General features: G+C 45.6%; 1 protein-coding gene across 1 annotated transcript; it reads right to left on the bottom strand.

Moving 5' to 3' along the window:
* Window positions 1–1,759: 1,759 nt before the first annotated feature.
* WSB1 (WD repeat and SOCS box containing 1) lies at window positions 1,760–17,766 on the bottom strand. Its single transcript, XM_056865589.1, has 9 exons — window positions 17,691–17,766; window positions 13,987–14,155; window positions 12,810–13,078; window positions 10,648–10,779; window positions 10,110–10,210; window positions 7,104–7,276; window positions 5,852–5,965; window positions 3,347–3,454; window positions 1,760–1,968 (listed from the first exon to the last, which is right to left on the bottom strand). Exons 1-9 carry the CDS (start codon window positions 17,728–17,730, stop codon window positions 1,809–1,811), a joined length of 1,266 nt encoding a protein of 421 aa, XP_056721567.1. The 5' UTR covers window positions 17,731–17,766; the 3' UTR covers window positions 1,760–1,808.
* Between the last annotated feature and the right edge of the window lie 4,300 nt (window positions 17,767–22,066).

Below are 22,066 nucleotides of genomic sequence, written 5' to 3'. Positions count from 1 at the left end.
TCCTAGTATGTTTCAGTCCAAGAGACTGATACCGGAAGTCGTTCTAGTTAGGATTATGTTAAAGCCTTATTGCCATTCATCTTGGTTCTGTTTGGGGGGGGGGGTGAGAGCAGCCCTGAAGGAGCAGAGGGCCTTACCAGTGGAAGCCATGATGTAGCACACACTGATGACGGCTTGGCCAAGGCCACCCCAGCACCACCCCACCAGTGGTCTCCAGAGTGGGCCTGAAGGAGGCAAACCCTTGCCAGGAAGGGAACAGTCTGGCCTGGCCGGCACACAGCTCGGCAAGGCAAGGGCCAGTGGTGTAGCCCATGATGCGGCCATCCGCATAGAGAGAAGGGTGCTCCCCTCCCTTAGGCACACCTGCCTTCTGGGTGCAACTTGGGAGCAGAGGTTGGACAGGCCAGGGAGGATGGAGATGGAAAGTGAAGGAGTCAGTCATGGGAAAAGGGAGGAACCTGGGGGCAACCTTCTCCCTCTTTCCATTTGGAGGCCTTGCAAGCAATCCTTGGGGACTGGACAAGATGGTGGAGAGCAAGCCAGCCAGTCTGGCTCTGGAGGAGCATGACATTACCATATTCAACATAGCACTTATTTCAGATTTTTCAGTAGCTATTTTTTGTGTGAAGCAGCTCAGGACCTAGATAAGAATGGATTATTTGTTCCAGGGTGCTGATATGCTGTAAATAACTTGCAGTAGTAAACACGGGCAGGTGCCCAGCTAATTTGTTGAGTAGTTTGCAAGGGCGAGTTACACACCACACTATTATCAATTATTCTTCCCTTCACCCCATTCCTCGAAGCTGTATTAATTTTCCAGTAATATAGTTTAGAAAAATAATTAGTACACCAACACGTGGAAGATCTTTTTTGTACATTTCTTTAATATCAAAAGTTCAAAATATATATAATCAGGCATTTTATGCAATGCGTACATTCTCTATCTGCAGGACCAGATAAACAGAAGGCGAAAGTAAAATGGGAACACTTCATCTTTGGTAGTTCACCCAGCATCAACCCTTGCAAATGGCAAAGGGTTGTAGAATACTGAAAATAGCCTCAGTTTGTTAGATGTTCACATATTACAGAAGTTGTCAGGCAGGAATGCAGCAGCTGGATTTCAAAGACGTACAGACCTTCTCCTTTAAAACCCCAGAGGATCAAAAAGTTGTAACGTCACATTGTTCCAGAATTAAGGCCTTCTTGAAGATCGCATGCCTGCTTATTAAATCAATATACAAGTCCTGTCCTTCCCCTTACCCCTGGTTCAACCATCTGTCCCTTCCTTACACACCTTGAGCCAACTCATTCATGCAGACTCAACAAGATGCACATGCTGAGGCCAGCTGTCTAAGCCCAGCCCAGCATACACACACAGCACAGAAGCAATGGAGCTTTGTCAACATGTGCCCAGGTGTGTGTCTCCCAGTTCAAGAGCTGACTTCCACTTTACACAGCACCATCATCTCTGGAGGCTCCAGAGACACAATATATACACATAATATTACATACTATATCAGGAAAAGCATTCACAAATGATACCTAGACAGCACAGTGTAGCTTATATTTAATTATGTACAGGTCTTTCACAGTTGGCAAGTTTAAAAAATTGTCTCAATACTTCTGTTCTTTTCTATAAATAACTTCTTTAAAATCTCCACATGGTGAGAGTACAGGGCTTTTTGATTTTTTTAAATGGAAAAATTATCAAATGTAGTTCAAAGCCTGTGATGCTTTAAGTACAAAGGCTGCTGAGTTTGGTGTTGTCTTATCACATTCAGAAGCTGCCCCTTCCCTCCGTTTTCTTTCTAAGAACGGTAGGAAAGAAAAGCCACCACTGTGGAAGGAACTGGCAAGGCTTCGACCTGACTGGTGGGCATCACCCTCCTGATTGCCATGCGACACAAGTGCTGGAGGCTGGAGACGTGCCTGGGGGTGGCCCAGAAGTACACACTGCCATCCTGTGTTCTGCACACAAAGCAAACAAAAACACCCAGAATTATATGCAATTATACAACTCACATATCCCACCCTGACAAGTTAATTAATTTGGTCCACTGGATCACTTCATTATGCATTAGATTTGATGTTCCGTCTACTCTGCTGCTATTCATGGGAAGTATCTCACACCTACTCTAGGTGAACCGATCTCTCTTTTGATTGGACATTGTTTCACACTGGCCTCTTTGCAACATTTCCCTCCCCTTTCTTCTGAATGTTTAGCCAAGCCCGATGGATGTACAGTTCTATGCATCTGAGGAAGTGAACTCTGACCCACAAAAACTTATGCTGAAATACAGATGCCACTAGACTCCTGGGTTGTGAGCTCTAGTCCTGTGATAATCCCATAAACAGACTCAGCAGGCCGGGAGTCCTACAAAAGCTGATTTATTAGGGAAGTTCAACAGGTAACAGAAGCCAGGAATCAAGAGGATACTAGTGAGGATCAATTGTACAGTGCATCAAAAGACAGATAGCCCAGGGTACCATGGTAACCCCCCTCCCAAGAGCAGCTTCCAGAGGTTCCCACGAAGGGAGTCAAAACACTTAGGAAAAGGAATAACACATTGCCCTTGGCTGGCATCTGGCTCACCCACAACATACCATTCTCAGGCTATGCCTGACAGGGTAACGTATCTCATGCAAAGAGTCCATGAATTAACAGGACTGCTGCTTTGGGTTGCCACCTTTCCTGTTCACCAACGTGCATCCACACTGCAGCACCTTCAGCTCCATGGACATATTAGCTTGGAATATGGACTACGATGCCATTAACCAACCAACAAATCTACCGCCTGGGCCCAGCAGGCAGTGGAGCTCCTAGGAGGCTTCCTACTGAAGCACTGACCCAAACCAGCTCAGCTTCAGGAAACTGGCTAGCTGGTAACCATGTGGAATTACTCCCCCCACCCCCGGCACACTTGGCCTCTGCTCTTCTACTGTTCAGGAGGATTGGGAGGGAGGGGAAGCAAGCATTTGGGCAAAGACCACTCTGATCTTTTGTTTGTTAGTTAGTTTTGCTTAATCAGGAAAGATTTTAATGCGTTTCCATTTAGTTTCACCTTGCCAGTTTGCTAATTTGGGTATATTGTACATCTTGCTGTTGGTGAAGAAAAACTGTAGTGTTTTATTCCATAGTTATGTCCCAGTTAATCCTCTACAAACTACTTTTGGGGGAACTTTCATGCCGAAAAAAATGGCACATGAATGTTTTATCTAATAATCTAAGCCGTGTCCTGGAACTGCAACAGAACCTCAACACGGAGAACACCTAAGCTGGAGCTTAGTGTAGGTACAAAAACCGCCTCCCAATTAAAACACCATTAATTAAAAAACCACCACTTACCCAGCAGCTAAAACACTGCCATCTGTAGAAAAGGCACAGCAAAGCCCATTGCTTAATGGTGCAACTTGCACAGGGTGGTCTTCATCAATTCTCCAGAATCGCACCATCCTGCAGAGACAAAACGAGCAAATTAAGCTGCTTCTGCTCACCCTGCCTGTCCCTTTCTATCCATTTTCCTGTTTCATTCAAAAAGGAACAGCCACAAAGTTTGTCAATTTGTACAAAACCGTGGTCAATTAAAGGGCTCACTGTGTAGCTCAACCTCTGACCCTCTTCAGAAAGCCCATTTTGGATGCCCCAGTGGCTGGTAACCACAGAGAGGGCCTTTTTAGTGGTGGTGCTTCGAATATGAAGCCCATACCTGATGTTGTTCTTCTAGGCTTTCATGTTTTGTTTGCCATTTTTATGATTTCATTAAGATGTTAACTTTTCTAAGTTAGCCTCAGAAGTTGATTGACATGGAAAATGCAGGCATACCCAGTAAAATCGACTGGCAATAGTCAGGACAAACAATTATCTTATGGAACTCACTGACACAAGATGTAGTAATGAGCACTAACCCAGATGGCCTTAACAAGGGGACTGACAGAAACCAATGGAGGAGAGGTCCATTACTGGTTGTTAGCATGACTCAAGGATGCCTTCATGTTGCAAACTGGTGAACCTCAAAAATACCAGTTGCTGGGGTGGAGTAAGGGGGACATAACAGGGGGAGACTTTGGTCTCACTGCCCCTATTCAGTGACCTAGACAAGCACTTAAGTTCTTAAATCTAAGCCAGTTATCTCCCCTGCCATGCTACTGAAACCTTCAGATTAGAAATGGGGACTAGGTAGACACAATTCCTTTCTATCACAGTGTATGAAAAGCCAACTGTAATGGAAGCTTAGGGCATGTTATTAGCTTGAAATAGGAAGAGATCTTTTTTAATGTTAGTTATATACTGATAACCATGTTCAAGTACTTGAAGGGCTGTCATATAGAGGAGGGTGCCGAGTTGTTTTCTGTTGCCCGAGGTCGGACCAGAACCAACGGGTTGAAATTAAATCAAAAGAGTTTCCGTCTAGACATTAGGAAGAATTTTCTAACATTGGTTCTTGTAGGTTATCTGGGCTGTGTGACCGTGGTCTTGGTATTTTCTTTCCTGACGTTTCGCCAGCAGCTGTGGCAGGCATCTTCAGAGGATTAACACTGAAGGACAGTGTCTCTCTTCACTGTCCTTCAGTGTTAATCCTCTGAAGATGCCTGCCACAGCTGCTGGAGAAATGTCAGGAAAGAAAATACCAAGACCACGGTCACACAGCCCGGATAACCTACAAGAACCAATGAACTCTGACCGTGAAAGCCTTCGACAATTTTCTAACAGTTAGAGCGGTTCCTCAGTGGAACAGGCTTCCTCAGGAGGTGGTAAGCTCTCCTTCCCTGGAGGTTTTTAAGAAGAGGTTAGATGGCCATCTGTCAGCAATGCTGATTCTGTGACCTTACGCAGATGATGAGAGGGAGGGCATCCTGGCCATCTTCTGGTCACTAGGGATGTGGGGGGGGGTAGTTGTGAATTTCCTGCATTGTGCAGGGAATTGGACTTGATGGCCCTGGTGGTCCCTTCCAACTCTATGATTCTATGATTTTAACTGGTTGTCATTTTATGATGGAACACAATTTTTTTCTTTTAAGGTGTCTGTACAAACGCATCTGGAAAAGCTGTTATTATGCCAATAAAGGTTCGTGTATGTGTGTGTGTTTACGGCATGCTTTTTTCAAAAAAGGGACAGGTCTCTGGGAACCATGTGGTAAACATCTCAGTGAAAGCTATGCTTTTTCATGTCTTATGACAGGATGTCCCTCACAAAAGCGTCACCCCTTATGCCCCAGGCAGAACGCCATGAGTTCAAACGCTGGATTGCCCATCTGTTGCTGCATTACAGAATTCTCCGGTCTGACTCTCCAGATAAGGGCCTATTGGTAGTTGAGGTTAAGCAATCCATTTCACATGAAGTCATTGTGACATTTGCTTGGGCACAGCTGACCGGCCAAACAATGTCAGAATTGCAAAAGCCTTTACTACAATAACTCATCTACCTGTCTGTGACAGCAACAGTATGTGCCTCGTGATGTTACGTGGCTCAAAATGGAACAGGCCACAGCTGACCATCAGATCAATATAAAATTCAGAGACCTTGTTGTGTGTTGGCAACAGTCAACAACCAAGTGCTTGTTAAAAGTTTTTTAAAAAACCCCGCTCTACCCAAGACTGCACAGCTCCTGCCAGTCCAACTGAACACAGTGGATCAGTGGTCTGATTCAATACAGGCAATCTTACAATTAACCCTATTTCCTTTGTGAAAACTCTCTCCTGAACAAATCCACATCACTACAACCCTACTCCCAACTAATCCCCTTCCCTCATCTGCTTAAACAAGTCACTGCTGTACATTTAGAGGTACACCCACTTATTTTGCCCTACCAGCAAGACCCAGAAAAATTCAGCTTCCTTGGCTGTACATACTTATCATCAGCAACAGATGCAATGTGGAGTCCATCATGGCTAAAAGATACAGCTCTGACCCATCGGTCGTTTGCTCCCCCAGCAAATATTGGAGAAGGAGCAGGAAACAGATGCCTGAGGATCAAAAGCATAAGACTACTATAAGCACTTGCTTTTTGTGTAATCTTTAGGTAAGCAAAAATTACATAGGGCTACTAAGGAGAGAGGAAGAGGCATGCAGTGACACAGAATCCTACCTCCACAAGCTGTTGAAAAGTTACAGTCTGACACTGCCTGGGGACCTGCCATTTATATTCAATGCTTCATTTAAAGAACTTGGCTTTGTAAGCCAAAGGTAGCACAGGAAGTTAATTAGGAAATGTCAGCGGGCACAGCTGAAAACAAGGCTCGACAGACCAACTGTCTCACAGCAGCACATGGCACTGCCAGATAGGACAGAGCAGCAGCAGTAGGGCGGAAGGAAAAGTCTCAGGAAGGGCAGTAAGGCCAATGCAGACACCCCATCCATGCTGAACCCCTACCATCTCCGGTTAACAGGATCTCAGAATAAGCACGACACAGAGGTTAAGGTGCCAGGCAAGAATGTGGGAGGCCTCAGTTCAAATCCCCACACACAACGACAAAAGCTCACTGGGTGACCTTGAGCTAGTCACTCTCCCTCCGCCCCAGCTACCCCACAAGCGTTCTCTGGGAGGGCAAAATGGAGGAGAGGAGAATGTGTAAGCCACCCTGAACTCCTTGGAGGATGGGTGGGATAAAAATGAAGTACATGAATAAAGTAACAAGACTAGAAACGAGCCCATAGTAGACATACTAGCCCAACAGTCCAAGTCAGTTGTGTTCCTATTGCTACAAGGCCTTGCAGTACGAGATCAGGGCCCTGAAGTTTTTTTTTTTTAAGGAGCTCTCAGGTAGCTGGGCTAGGAAACATAAGAACAAAAGAAAGGCCATGCTGGATCAGACCAACGTCCATCAAGGTCCATCAGTCTGTTCACACAGTGACTGAAATGCCCTGCTCCTATACAGCACATAGCTTCATTCTCTCTTGTAAAGGACAAGCCTCGAAAACTCAGGTCTTTCTGTTCCTATCCAATGGACTACCCTAGCTCCCAGAATTTCTCTCAATCTGAAGGTTACGAAGCAACACCTAAGAGAAACCTAATGGAAGCCAAGTTCCAGAATCCCTTTATCCTCCTGGCCTTCATATCCTGACCTCCTATATGTATGTGTCCAGTCACGTTCATGGACTCACCCAAACTCCATCAAAATGACTCCAACATAGGGGTCCCACACAGAAACACGAGTGTCGTACGATGCAGTAGCCAGTAAAGCTCCATCAGGAGAAAACTCACAGGCTACAACATCATTGTGATGGCCTTCCAGTTTCCGGATGAGGGAGTATTTATCCATATCCCAAAGCAACACCTGCAATTAAAAAGGGGAAATGTTATATCTCTGCTCACGTACAACACGCAGCATTTCAAGCACCCTTCCCCTCCTACCCCAGACTTTTTTGGGTTGCTAGTCTTATTTAGCATTACAGTTAAAGCTAAGCATTAAGAGCCACTACAATTAAGGTATATGCTCAGTGTCATACTCGATTTAAATTATAATAAAGCATACATGCAATTGCTAACTTTGTTAAGTGTTAATTTTACAAAATAAGCCAACATGTGAAGACATCATCAATGGGATTTTAACCATGTAATCTATAATGAATCCCCTTTATCAACTTTAGTTATTTTAACTATAAATACAAAAGAAATAGGGTTAAATATTATATTACATTTCCCCATCTTTTTGTCAATTATCTACCAAATGTTTTAAGAAATATACAGACAGAAAAAAACGTAAGGTTAACATATTGTTACTCCCGTGGCATCCCCTGTGAGTTTAAGATCACTTGTTTACAATAGGCTTGAATCGCCGTCAGCCTAGGAAGAGAAACAGATACTGCAAGCAAAAAAAGGAATTGTCACAGCCAAACGACAAGTCTTTGGCAAAAAACAGAAATTAAATCATGTTACTAAAAGTTTACATATTTAAACTTAATTCTATATATATATATATATAATATACACACATATTAACACATTACACAAATTTACCAGATTTTTAAGTAAAAGTCTTAGTAAATCAGCCAATTTACAAATGCAGGCATGGCTCAGCACAATTCACATGCAGCTGTACACTTTAAACAATACTGCATTGGTTTAAAGCATGTGCAGGATCAACATTCCACTACATATGTGTCATAGTATCAGCAAAGCTTTAAGGATTAAAAAAACACATTTTGCACCTTTAGTGCTTTTTTTGGCACAGAGTTCTAAGCATTTATTTTTTTAAATATTATAAATCACCCTGTGCCTTAGCAATAAGCAGAGTTGTTAGTTATGATTTTTAAAAAAAAACCTCTGCAAATGCAATGTGCAGAACAACTCTGGGTTTTACCAGAGCAGTATTAGTGACTTCCTTTACTTTAACTGCAACAAAACTTTGTTAAAGTCAGGTTTTGTTAAAGTCTGACTTGGCTCAGCTTGTTAAAAGGACTCCAGAGCTCCATATGAATGGACAATATATATTTTGTTTAAAAGGAGTCAATGAGATTTCACTAATGTGAAAATAAACAAGAAAAGAAAGGAAAAAAGCAGAAAGTGGACATCAACCAGCACCTGCGTACGTACAGTACACCCTGCAGCCGAGCGCAAGGGTTACTTCGTCCTATGGTAAAGCTCGCCCCCAGCCTGGTAGCCAGAGATGCCACTCTTTCTGCCCAGCTAAACACCATTGTGCGCTTGTGTGAGTGGTGTCAGCTTACCCTCAATCACACCAATATTGCTGCCACCACCTGTGACAGGGAAAGCAAGAAGCTTATGGAAAACACACAGCCTAAAAGAGCAATGCATACATCCACATCTGTTCTATTTTTTTTAAAGGATTTCACTGATATTTCTCTTTCTCATCTACAATTCCCCCATAAACTTTGCAATATTAAAAACAAAACAAATAAATTAACTCTTAACAGCTACTTTTATGCTGATGCTCACTGCTAGCTTTTACGCTGGGCTCTTTACTAGCCCCCAGAGGATGGACAACTTGTTCAACACTGAAGGCCTCCTCAGGAATAATGAAAGTGAGCTCAGGCATTCCCCTCTCATTTGTCTGTGGCTACGGTAGCTTTTCATACTGTTCTTCCGTGAACAAGGGAAGCCCTGATCAGTGGGCTGGGCAGTTAAGCCACAGTACACTGATTCTGTCACTTTGCACTCAGGTATTGAAAAAGAAAGCAGGAGCCAATTCATTGTGTGGGGAGGGGAAAAACTGGATACAGAGATCTGGCAATTGTGTATTTACTCTCTGTCCCTCACCTATGATACATCAGCATGTCCATCATGACTTTTTCAGGTACCATTGCAAGCATGACAACTAGAAACTCTCTCCTTCAAAATGAGGTCAATTCTAACAAGAATCAACTCCACACAAATATGCCTCAGCGAATACAAGTTGCCCACCCTTGTATTACCTCAGCTGAGTTTAGTACTGTACAGAAGAGATGCAGGTCCATCTTATACATATTTCATCAGAACTAAGCCCCACTGATTTCAAAGCCAACTTACTTCGAAGCGTGCACAGTCTAAAGACTTTCCCTCCCACGGTTACTGTATCTATCAGCTTACTACTATCCTTTAGCGGCACCGCTTTCAACCGCATAGCAGGACAACAGAACGCTGCTCTACACAAGTCCAACAGGACGCTGCTCTTCCTTCCAGAGATTTTACACACAAGGGCTGCTTTGTAACTCTCGATTGATCCAAGAGTGGAATTTTACATTAAGTAAGGTTTACCAGCCCACATCCTTGATTTTGAAAAATGAAATGTTTAAAGTGAACGACAAAAAAATGTGACAAAGTCAGGAGCCACAAAGTAGTACTACAACCCCTCCCTTCAAAACATTATTGGTCGCTTCAATATTAAAAGAGTTGTGGAACAGATGGAGATATGCACAACTACTTTGTATAAACAGATTCATCCACGTTTCTTTGAACTGAAAAGCAGCGCAAGGCTCAGATCGGGGGCTGGCGACTGAGCGAGGCTTTTATGCCGATTTGCTGTCATATTTTTTCATCATGCAATCTCCTCGCATCATCACCACCATAACAGCGCGACACCGAGCACAAGCTGGCTATTATTTTAAGATTCCAAATGATTCTGCTCACAATCATATACAAGACAGAGAACGCGAAACTTTGATACCTACTGTTTTACTGGCACCCACAGAGCAGAGAATGGAAGAATCTGGAGAGAAAGCACAGCTATAAACCCAGTTCGGGTGCCCTCTTAATACTTTCATCATATTTCCTAGAGGGAAAATAAAAAGATTGGTAGGTCAGATTAACAAGTAAGAGCAATGCTGATACTAGCAAGCAGCCCATGGGGGCCTGGCTGCACATCCTAACCCCACCTGGAATCACAGCATGTTAGGCAAGAGTAAGCAAACGTACATTATAAAGATGGAAATGAAAGGGAACAACCAAACAATTATTGCATCTGATTTGTTTGCTGACTCGATGACCAGGGCGGGGTCTTTGGGTGGGAGAAGGGTGAAAAGCCCCATCTTAAAATATATGGATGAGTCAGGGCTTAGGTATAGATGAATGCGTAAGAAAAACCAGGATTTGGGATGCTTCTCTGCAAATTATATTTGAACTTCCTCTATCAAACAGCGGCAGTAAGGAAAAATAAGTCCCTGAGTGTCCTTCCACAGCCCCAGCGCAAAGTTGTTGCCCATCACTTACCGTCATCTTTTAGGTCCCACACTCTTAGCGTTTTGTCTCTTGAGGCAGATACTAGTATGAGGCTCCCATCAGGGGCAAAAGTTAACTCTCTGACAACTTCAGTATGGTCCATTAAGTTAAGGAGGAGCTTTCCTGTGGGTTGAACACATTTCAAAATTAAATCCTGCCATCAAGTGATGAGTAGCAATAATCACATTTCTTATTTAGATTGTGGGAGGAGATGACTTCTTTCCAGAAATGCAACATCAATGCGATGCCAGTCAGAACTCTTGAAAAATTAGCATCTGGTAAGCATTGCAATTTCCCCTCCCGCATAATATTAATGTTTTACACATATTTAGAATTCCTAATTTAAAAAATTGAAGCTCTCTATACCCCAAGACAGGAGGCATTAACCAGCCATGGTCCCGTTCAGAATGTCACACAACAATGTTTATCTGCAATACCTTTTTCTCTTGCTAATGTTATCATAACCGTAAAGACCAAATTCTCCCACACAAATCTGCCCATTCCCCAATATCACCTTCTGAGGCACTGCTTTGTGTTCTCCCATCCAAAGCAAAAATACAGCTCTTTCAGTGGGAGCACTAAGGCCTAGGAAGGCCTACTTTATCTGTGAAAATAGCGTGGAATAGATTAGGAAGGCCTGGGTTCAAATCCCTGCTCAGCCATTAAATGCACTCTCAGTATTCTATCCCTCTTTACAGGGTTTCTTCAATATAATGGAGAAGAGAAGAACCACATTCACCACTCCAAGCTTTTCAGAGGGAAGGTGGGATAAAACTGCAATGCGCCCTGCTACCGACGTGTCTTTTTCTCTTTCGTGAGTTATCTTGTGGATCCAGAGAGATCAAAAGGCACGATATAAATACCTTACAAACATACAGATGGATTGGGAAACCAAGTAATTACGCACAGATATTACCCGGTACTTATGTTTACTTAAATCTTGACCCTGAACTTATTATTTTTTAAAGTATACTTTCTTTATCTCTTGGACAGCCTTTCAGACTGAGTGCCAAGATAAAAGCTTTCCTCTAAGAAGCACAAACATTTTGAAACCAAAGGAATTTTTGGCAACTTGCCTGAATATTCAAGCATTAAGCCACTGCAATACTGCTCAAGTTCCAATTCCAAGGAACCTGGGGTTGATTTTTACCCAGCCTAGAAGGAACTGGGTGAAAATACAGCTGCAAAGATGCTGTTCAGGAATCCAAGCAACTCACAACCACAGATCTTTATATGACTATAGCCCCATGGCGCAGACTGGTAAGCTGCAGTACAAGCTCTGCTCACGACCGGAGTTCGATCCCAACAGAAGTCGGTTTCAGGTAGCTGGCTCAAGGCTGACTCAGCCTTTCATCCTTCTGAGGTCGGTAAAATGAGTACCCAGCTTGCTGGGGGTAAAGGGAAGATGACTGGGGAAGGCACTGGCAAACCACCCCGTAAACAAAGTCTGCCTAGTAAACATCGATATGTGACGTCACCCCATGGGTCAGTAATGATCTGGTGCTTGCACAGGGGACCTTTACCTTTTTTAGCTGACGTAAAGGGCAACTACGCACATTCACAAAAACACGAATGAGCAGTACAGAGGTACAAGTCAAAGTAAAATTACTGCCCAGTATACAAATACTGTAACAGCCAGTATTGCACAGGGGCTGGAGTGCTGGACTAGGATCTGGAAGGACTTGAATTCTGCCCTGGAAGCTTACTGGGGGACCTTAAGCCTCTCACACTCTCTCAGCCTAACCTACCTCATAGGATGGCTGCTGTCAGCAGGGTAAAACAATGCAATAACCCATTTGGGGGGGAGGGACAGCAGGATATAAAAACAAAGAAGTTCAATAAGCAGCATTCCACTTTCAACAGTGGACAGCCAGATGCTCCCTGGAATCCCACAGGCACGACATGTAGGCAACAAACTTTTCACCATTACTTGCCCCCCAGCAACTGGCCTTCAGAGGTAGACTGCCTGTGAACACAGAGGTTCTATGCAATAATTCTCCATCTTCTCTGAAACAAGTCAAGCATATTCGGCACAAATGGCTTTAAGGGCGACAAGCAGATCACTCAGAAACCTGGATCACACTGTGGTTCTTCTGAACCTTCTACAACCAAAAGTGTATGAACTTTCCCACAGGCAACTTTTTTTTTTTTACCTGTGTAGACATCCCATATTTTGATACGCCCATTGGATAAGCCCGTTGCCAACAAAAGCTGGTCTTGTCCAAACTTGAACCGATGCCATTCTATATTGACACAGCGACTTTGCTTTTCAGGCACAGAAGACCCAAAAGCAAGACTCCAGACAATGTCCCCACAATCTATGGAATGCTCACGGGGCTTGGACTTCTGGTCACCATCACTATTCTGTCTTGAAAGTCTGGACTGGCTTGCGTTTCCAAAAAATTTTACGCCATGCAATGAACTGGGGGAGGAAAAAGGTCAACATTTTAGAAGGAACAAGTATCTAACTAAGCCCTTGAAATGACAGATTCAATATGCTGCTTGACAGAGAACATTCTCTACAGAGGAAGTCAGCTGGTTTGTCATGGGCGCCACTTATCCTGCAAATGCAAATAAAAATGGGTTCTATTTATGGTACATGGAAAAGCTAATAAATCCCACACTTTCTAGACCAAAGCACTTTTAATACTTTCTTGCCAACCTTGTCAAGTAGGTCACCACTTTGTCAAGAACTAAGGCACGCCCAAGGAAAAGGGTGGACCTCTGAGATCCAAGTCCAAGCCTCTAGCCATTACCCTCACTGCTGTAGAATGACTTAGCATAAGAAAAAGAGTTGGTTTTTATATGCCAACCTTCTTTACCACTTAAGGGAGACTCAAACCAGCTTTCAATCCCCTTCCCTTCCCCACAACAGACACCCTGTGAGGTGGGTGGGGCTGAAAGAGTGTGACTGGCCCAAGGTCACCCAGCTGGCTTCGTGTGTAGGAGTGGGGGAATCAAATCCAGTTCACCAGATTAGCCTCCACTACTCATGTGGAGGAGTGGGGAATCAAACCTGGTTCTCCAGATCAGAATCCACCGCTCCAAATCATGGCTCTTAACCACTACACCACGCTGGCTTTCCAGGAGGGGAGAAGGGGAATAGCTTTCACCCTTTTAGTTTAATTCTTACTCTCCTTCATAAAATTCTAGCTTTCTGCGTCCTGCAGCCTTTGCCTGATCTAAATCATGCTAATTCCTACACCAAGAAGAAAAGATCAGTTCTGATAACAGAACGATTAACCTTTCACACAAAATTTCTCAATTAGGAATTCAGACAAATTAAAAAGCTACCAGACAGTTTACTTATCAGAAGAAGGCTGTACTTACAAGTTATTAAGACACTGCGACCAGGGAACCAGTTTTACTATGCGGTGGCCTTGTGACCAAGCGAAGTAGGAGCCATCTGGCGCAAAGGCAACAGTCCAGTTTTCACGGCCACACTTCTTGTCAAAAGGAGAAATCGGGGCTAGAAGCTCTCCTACTGCACGTGACCTTCCTAAAGAGAGATTGCACCATTCAAAAGTGAGAATGAGGAACTTAACGGCTTTACAGGGCAGCGTTCTTCATGCTATTGTGTCAATTACAAAAATTGTCTTTGCATTCTTGCAGGAAGCTTTGATTTTACTTCGTCTAAAAAATGCAACAACCATTTTTATACCACCCATGCTCTACAGAGCTCAGAACAGCATTTACAGCCCATTCTCACAACAGCCTAGTGAGGTAGGAAGGCTGAGAAAGACTGCCCAGCAAATCCTTCATGACATGGTATGGTTTACAAACCTGGGTCTCCATATGGCCTACTCCAGAACTCTAGCAGCTACACCACACTAGCTGTCACACTATACAATCAGCCTGTGCCAAACATATAAAAACATATAAAAATATTCAGACCTAGTATATAAAAGCAAACACCCTTTTTTCTGCAACTGCCATCACCCAACATTTATAATACTAGTCACCAAGGAATAATGGATAAAGATCACCATTGATATTAGGGAAGAATAAAAAATACACTCTCCCACTAATTCTCTCCGATTTCCACTTTTGATAATATTTATTATTCTACCTTAGAAACAATCTGTTGGGGAGAGCGGTATATAAGAATAATTGTGTACTTAGATCCCATATGTATTTACACAAAAATCTTAGGCGTGCCTAAGACTGCAGCCTTGAATTTCATGTGCTTTATCAGCAATCTGAGCAAGAGTAGCTGAATAACACTAAAAATACTGATAATTTATTTCTTAAGGACACATCTTCCATTGTCTTTATTCCAATCGTTTTGCACAGCATTTATAGACATCATGGACAGATTATGCAAATAATAATTTCCTACACAAATATATCCTTCAGAGACAACAAGAATTAGTTATTTACTAGCAACATGCGATTGCTTTCTCCGGTAACAACTGGGCACAGCAAACACGAACATAAATGAGAGGAAATGAGTAGCCACACCTTTTTTACATACTGAGTAACTGGGCAGAGCTCCTTGTTTGATGTCTATATTCAAATGCAGGGGTGGAGGTCTACTACTGCAGGACGTGCCTGTACATAACAAGCTCCTAACCCATAATGGCAGCCGCTACATACACCCCCAAAAGGAAACCATATAAATCCAAACACTGGAAATCTGCCCTTATTTGGCAATGATACGTCCCTTCTTTTAAAACCATACAACACCTAGATAGGGAGGGAAACCCCGTATTCCTCAGAGTTTAGTAGAATGTTTTCCCATCAGAACATCCCTGCCAGGTTCCTGTACTTGTTGGGACAAAATTATTCAGACTGCTGGAAATAATCATGAAAAATGAATTCTCCCTCACCCCACCCACAGTCAAAAGAGGAAGAAGGCACACAAGCGATGAATTCCACTGCTGCATTATAACATAGCTTCAACAAAAGGACAACAGCAAGCCAGCTCAGAAATGTATCTAAAAATGAGTTCCAAGCAGAAAGCAATCATTCTTTTGCTAGACTTGGCATTCCATAATTCCTCGTTAACAGAAATTGCTTCTGTACAAATTGAAGGGACTCTGATCTGGAGAACTGAGTTTGATTCCCCACTCCTCCACATAAGTGGCAGAGGCTAATCTGGTGAACTGGATTTGTTTCCCCACTCCTACACATGAAGCCAGCTGGGTGACCTTGGGCTAGTCACACTCTCTCAGTCCCACCTACTTCACCAGGTGCCTGCTGTGGGGAGGGGAAGGTGATTGTATGCCGGTTTGATTCTCCCTTAAGTGGTAGAGAAAGTCAGCATATAAAAACCAACTCTTCTTCTAAAAACTGTAGGGATTCTTTTAAAAAGCATAAATTTGGAGAAAGAAGGTAAAAGAGACCACAATTCCAAATAAGGGACCAAAAAAAAGCTCAATACAGGAAGCCTAGGAAACTGTAGTGAGAACATGGCCGTGGGAACTCAAATCAGAAGTTGCTTCCCACTCTATGTGCAAGTCACTGTTCTCTCACAATGCAAAAACATCCAAAAGTTTACAATGGGAACCGGAGGTTGCTGCCCTATTGTAAAGGCAAAGAACAGAACACAAGACAGACACCTAGTTTTTTTACCCTGTCATACCGGTCTTTTGAAATCAGTTCCACAACCAGTGGCCCTTCTCGTACAGTTCTCCAATGTTAATGGTGTGGCAGCCACGGAAAAGCGCTTAGTTTGCACCCCAGCACCAGTGCCTTCCAGAGCTACAGATATGCTGGGTGCAAGCGGAAACACACACAGCAGGGTTTTTTTTTGCAAGGGTTGCACCACAGGGTGAGAGATCTTTGCTTCACCAAACGTCATGTTTAAATAGAGCCTGAAGAGGCCATTCTGAGGAATGCCCTGCTCCTTTGTCAAAGCAAGAGCTGTGCTTCATTTCTAACTTGCTCCCATAACACCCCCTGTCTTTTCCCACATGGCCAACCCACCTTTGACTTGAATCGTGCCGTTTAGGATTGTCTTTTTCTCTTTTGGTAGCTCTTTGGAAAGTTAACACTTCCGCCACAGGCACACAAGGAAGCAGGGGGGGGTGCCTCCTCAGGATCCTCTCTGGCTGAGATTCGCCATTGCTCTCTGCCCCACAACCAGCCCCCCAAGTCATTTCCCCACTCAACAGAAAGTGCTGCAGGACCCTTTCAATAGCCCCTGGACACAGGTACACCCCCAAACCCAAAGTACTGCTGAATACAGCCACCCTGAGCTCAGCCTCGCCAGGAAAGGTGTGGGGCAAAAACAAAATCTCCTCTCCCCGCAACTAAATCCTTATTCATCGGGCATTTTCCAGTGTCACGTTAAGACACCCACCCGGGAACCTCACTCGGAAAACGTGCCCAAGGTCCCAAGGCCAAGGGTCTCCGCTCCCTCACGGCAGCACCTGACCCCCCCCCCCCACTTCCAGCAACAGGCTGCCGGCCCCTCCCCAATGCCAGCGGCGGGTCCACCGGTGGCGGGAGTGCTGCTGCAGCCCCCCCCCCCCCGCGCCCGGCCCCCTATGTATCAACGGTAGATTCGGGGCCTGCATCGCCCCCCCCCTCCTGGCTCTGTCAGCCCCCCCTGGCAGCCCCAGACCCAGGCCGCCGCCCTTGGGACCGATGGGTTCCAACGGGGACATCCCGCCTTTCTCCGCGGCTCGAGGCAGCTCAGCAGCGCCCCCCCTCGACACCCCCAGGACCCGCCCGCCACCCCCACATTCCTTGTGGGCCATTCCCTGGAACACCCCCCCCCCTTGTTGCACAGGGCCGCCGTCCCCGTCGCCCATTAAAGCGGCGCCTCGGCAGCGCTTTACGGCAAACGGCACGAGCCCCGCCGAGGGAGGGAGGGAGGGAGGGAGGGGCGGCCAAGTCCGGCGCCCACCCCCCGAGGAGGGGACGCAGCGGCTGAGCCGCTGCGTCCCCTCCTCGGGGGGTGGGCGCCGGACTTGGCCGCCCCTCCCTCCCTCCCTCCCTCTCGGCGGGGCTCGTGCCGTTTGCCGTAAAGCCTCGTCCCCCTTTCTACACCCCCCCCAGCCCCTCGACCCCCCCCCCGGCTCTCTCACCAATGAGCTTCTCGTTAACACTCGGGGGAAAGCTGGCCATCGACGGAGCCGCCCCTCAGACCGGCTGCGAACCGCGCGTGGGAAAGAAGGGAACGGGGGGGGGGAGACAGAGAGAGAGAGAAGCGCGGCAACCTCCCCTCGCGACTCCACGCAGCGAGACTGACGCAAAATGGCCGCCGCGGGACGGCTCGCGGGCGAGGGGCGTGGCCTGGCCCCTTCGGTTCCCCGCCCCTCGCCGATCCCGCCCCGCCCCGTCCTCGCGCCCCCTCGACGCTGCGATGAGACAGCCCGGCCGCGACGGGCCGCGTTGCTCTTGGGAGGTGCCATTTTGCCGGAGAGGGGGTCGCAGGGGGGCCGGGAAGCCGAGTTGGTTCCAGGGACAAACGGCCGCCCAGAAGCCCGTCTGGGGATCCTGCCGGCCCTTTTGCACGCCAGCAAACGGCCAACGTGGGGAGAAAAAGACCGACCAGGCTGGCAGAGTGGTTGGAAGGACTGAACTAAGACAACGTGGGTGAAGCGCTGGGCAGACGTGAAAGCGGTGGGTTGCCAGTCCCCAGGTGGCACCCGGAGGTCCCCCGGAATTACAGCCGATCTCCAGGCGACCGAGATCAGTTCCCCCCCGGAGGAAACGGTTGTCTACGGCATTGTCGCCCACCGAGGTCCCTGCCCGCCCCAGGCCCCGCCCCCAAATGTCCAGGAATGTCCCGACCTGGAGCTGGTAACCTGAAACCCAGAGTAAAAAGATAAATATCTAAACTGTAATAATAATAATGCAAAGAATTGGATAAACTTTTATCATATTTGCCTTCCTAAACAACCCAGCTAGGACAGATATTAAAGTTCACTTCTACAGCCTCCCTTCCTTTTTTCGCTGCCCATTTTCCGTCTTGGAACATATATAGGACACCTTGGCTATTTATTTATTTATTTATTTTGAGACAGCAAGGTAGACTTCCCCTGACTATGGAAGATCCACTGATTTAGCAATTGGTAATAATCTCTTTTCCTTTCTGTAAATGTATTGAAATGTATTAGGGCAGCAAGGGAATAGCTTGTTGCTGGGCAGAATATCTCTATGTGTGTATGTCTGTGTGCTAAGGAATTGGGGCAAGAGTCATGGAGGGTTACAGTAAACCATAACAAGAACTGGGTGAAACTATTACTCTGCCGCCTCGATGTCTGGAGTGTTATCAGCCTACCCTGAATGTTGATCGGTTGTCATATCTTGAACTTGGATAAATATCTCTCCCTCAGTACAATCGGGGCTCAGAGATTTCTGCCCATTAGGGCCTCTGAGTCAGCAGCTGCAAATAAACTGTTTTCTTGAAATAACGATCTCAGGTCTCTCTCTCCCCCCACGAACCCCCGTTTACCACATCAATTTACTTCACTTATACCTCACTTTTCTCCCCAGCGGGGACCCAAAGTGGCTGACATTATTTTCCTCTTCTCCATTTTATCCCCACAACAGCCCTATGAGGTAGGTTCAGCTGAATGTGTGTGACTGGCCCAAGGTCACCCAGCAAGCTTCCATGGCAAAGTGGGGATCCTAACCTGGGTCTCCACGACACTCTTAACCACTACACTAGCCTGGCTCTCCTTGAGCATGTGCAGAGTACTTTCCTCATCACTGAGCAACAGCAGCCAAATCTGTACTCAACTGGGATAAGAGATTTCCTGGCCAAGGGAAGCTAGCAAGACTGAATTCCACATCTCTCATTTTCTGTGTATTTATATAAAGTATTTTATCCTATTCCCCCCACCAAACACACAGGAGGAAACCTACACACAATTAAAAATCACTCATTAAACTCCCATTTTTATAGAGTATTCACTGAAAAGCCTGGGTAAATAAGTCTAACTGGCACTGAAAATTTAGCATCCTTGACACAAAACAAATATTGTGATGAGGGTGCTCTATAAACAAGGCGCTACCGCAGGAAAAGCCCTGTCTTGTGTGGCTACCCTCCTTACTTAAGGTAATAGTGGCTTCAGACGCTGTAATTAGTTAGGTTCTTGTCCCAGATCAGCTGATCACTTAGGTTCTGGAGACCAAGCCCTGTGCGGAAAGGCTGAGGGACTTGGGCATGTTCATTCTGGAGACGAGGGGGTTGAGGGGGGACATGGTTGCTCTCTTTAAGTATCTGAAGCGCTGTCACTTAGAGGAGGGCAGGGGGCTGTTCCCATTGGCAGCAGAGAACAGGACATGCAGTAATGGGCATAAATTATGGGTGGAAAGGTACCAGCTGGTTATTAGGATTTTTTTTTTTTACAGTGAGAGTAGTTCAGCAGTGGAATTGGCTTCCTAGGGAGGTGGTGGGCTCCCCCTCACTGCAAGAGACCATTTAGTAGTTATGCCAAGCTAGTTAACCTTTGTTATAGGTTGGGAGTACTAGGTTCTGTTAGGTTAGTAAATATTTATAGTGAGATTAAAATCCTACATCCATGTCATGGGTAATGTCTTTGTCCCTACCCCCTGCTTTCTTTGTATATATTTCTTTGTATATATCTTGCTCTCCATCTCAGGAGCTGAGGCTGGCCAGGGAGGCTCAGTACAAGAAAAGCTTCTTCAGATATGTGAGGAGCAAACACAAGGGAAAAGAGGTGACAGGCACACTGCTGGGTGGAAAAGGAGAAAGTCTGGCAGTGGACAGAGAGAAAGCAGAAAGGCTCGATGCCTATTTTGCCTCATTTTCCCCCTGAGGAAGACAAAGGGCTCATCTAGAGATGGCAGTAGGCAAGGCACAGCAACTGGGCTGCTGGCTGGCATTGACAGCGAGGTTGTTGAGAGGCATCTGGCTGCACTGGATGAGTACAAATCCCCGGGGCCAGATGGTATGCACCCAAGAGTACTCAAAGAACTTTCTAGAGAGCTTGCAGAGCCGTTGTCCATCATCTTCAAAACCTCTTGGAGGACGGGAGATGTGCCACAAGACTGGAGGAGCACAAATGTTATCCCAATCTTTTAAAAAGGGAGGAAGGATGACCCAGGAAACTACAGGCCAGTCAGTATGACCTCTGTCCCAGGGAAGATATTGGAGCAGATTTTACAGGGGTCAATCTGTGAGCATCTGAAGGACAACTTGGTGATCCGGGGAAGCCAGCAAGGATTTGTTCCTAACGGGTCCTACCAGACTAACCTCGTTTCCGTCTTTAATCGAGTGACAAGCTTACTGGATCGTGGGAACACCATCAATGTTGTTTACCTCGATTTTAGTAAAGCTTTTGACAGGGTCCCACATGATGTTCTGATAGGTAAGCTGGAGCACTTCAGACTAGACTCTATAATAGTTTGGCGGACAGGGAACTGGTTGGAGAACCACACCCAGAGAGTAGCTCAGTTCTATTGTGCTAGAAAGTATACTTTCAAGATATTCCCTTACGCTATTCTAGGTGGTTAATTTGAAGACCTTCCCTAAGGTCATGTTCAAGTAGGCAGTTCAGTTAGTTGAGAGTGCGTGTGTGAGCCTTAGAGCAAAGCTGTTTGAACTACTCCTCATTCTTTTGGTCTCTATTTTGGAACCCAGAAACATTACAGGTTCTGGGCCCAGTACTTTTCAATATTTTTTATAAATGATCTGGATGAGGAGGTGGAGAGACTACTAATTAAATTTGCTGATGACACCAAATTGGGAGGAGTAGTGAACACCCTGGAAGAAAAAGCTAGAATTCAATGCACAGGAAAAGTGGGAGGATGGGAACAAGAAACAATTCAACAAGGACAAGGGCAGAGTTCTACGTCTGGATAACAAAAATGAGACGCACACATATTGGATGGAGGATATATTTCTGGGTAGTAGTGTGTGAAAACAAGATCTTGGGGTACGGGTGGACTGTAAGCTAAATATGAGCAGTCAGTGTGATGCAGCAGCAAAAAAGGCTAATGCGGTCTTTGGGTGTATCAACAGGGGCATGGCATCCAAATCGTGTGATGTCATAATCCCGCTGTACACTGCATTTGTCAGGCTGCACCTAGAGTACTGTGTGTAGTTCTGGAGGCCTCACTTTCAAAAGGATGTGTACAAAATGGAGCAGGTGCAGAGGAGAGTGACCAGGATGACCGGGGGCTTGGAGACCAAGCCCTACGAACAAAGACTGAGGGACTTGGGAATGTTCAGACTGGAGAAGAGGTTGAAGGGGGACATGACCATGTCAAGTATTTGAAGGGCTGTCACTTAGAGGAGGGCAGGGAGCTGTTCCTGTTGGCAGCAGAGGATAGGACTCGCAATAATGGGTTTAAATTGCGGGCGGAAAGGTTATTGGGGAAGATTTTTTTTCAGTAAGAGTTGTTCAGCAGTGGGATTGGCTGTTTAGGGAGGTGGTGAGCTCCCCCTCTCTGGCAGTCTTCAAGCAGTGGCTGGGCAAACACTTGTTAG

Source organism: Euleptes europaea, chromosome 19, assembly GCF_029931775.1.
Source record: "Euleptes europaea isolate rEulEur1 chromosome 19, rEulEur1.hap1, whole genome shotgun sequence".
Taxonomy (NCBI): Eukaryota; Metazoa; Chordata; class Lepidosauria; order Squamata; family Sphaerodactylidae; genus Euleptes; species Euleptes europaea.
This window is presented reverse-complemented; position numbering and strand designations above follow the sequence as displayed.

What these genes read in the sequence shown, in the direction of transcription:
- WSB1 (XM_056865589.1), bottom strand. Translation starts at nt 17,730, where the DNA reads ATGGCCAGCTTTCCCCCGAGTGTTAACGAGAAGCTCATTG. An exon ending in CTGTGGGTGCCAGTAAAACA is followed by an intron (nt 7,277 to 10,109) that starts GTAGGTATCAAA and finishes TTTTAATTGCAG; the next exon opens with GTGTTGCTTTGGGATATGGA. An exon ending in GCATCTGTTGCTGATGATAA is followed by an intron (nt 3,455 to 5,851) that starts GTATGTACAGCC and finishes TTGTCTCTGCAG; the next exon opens with GATGGTGCGATTCTGGAGAA.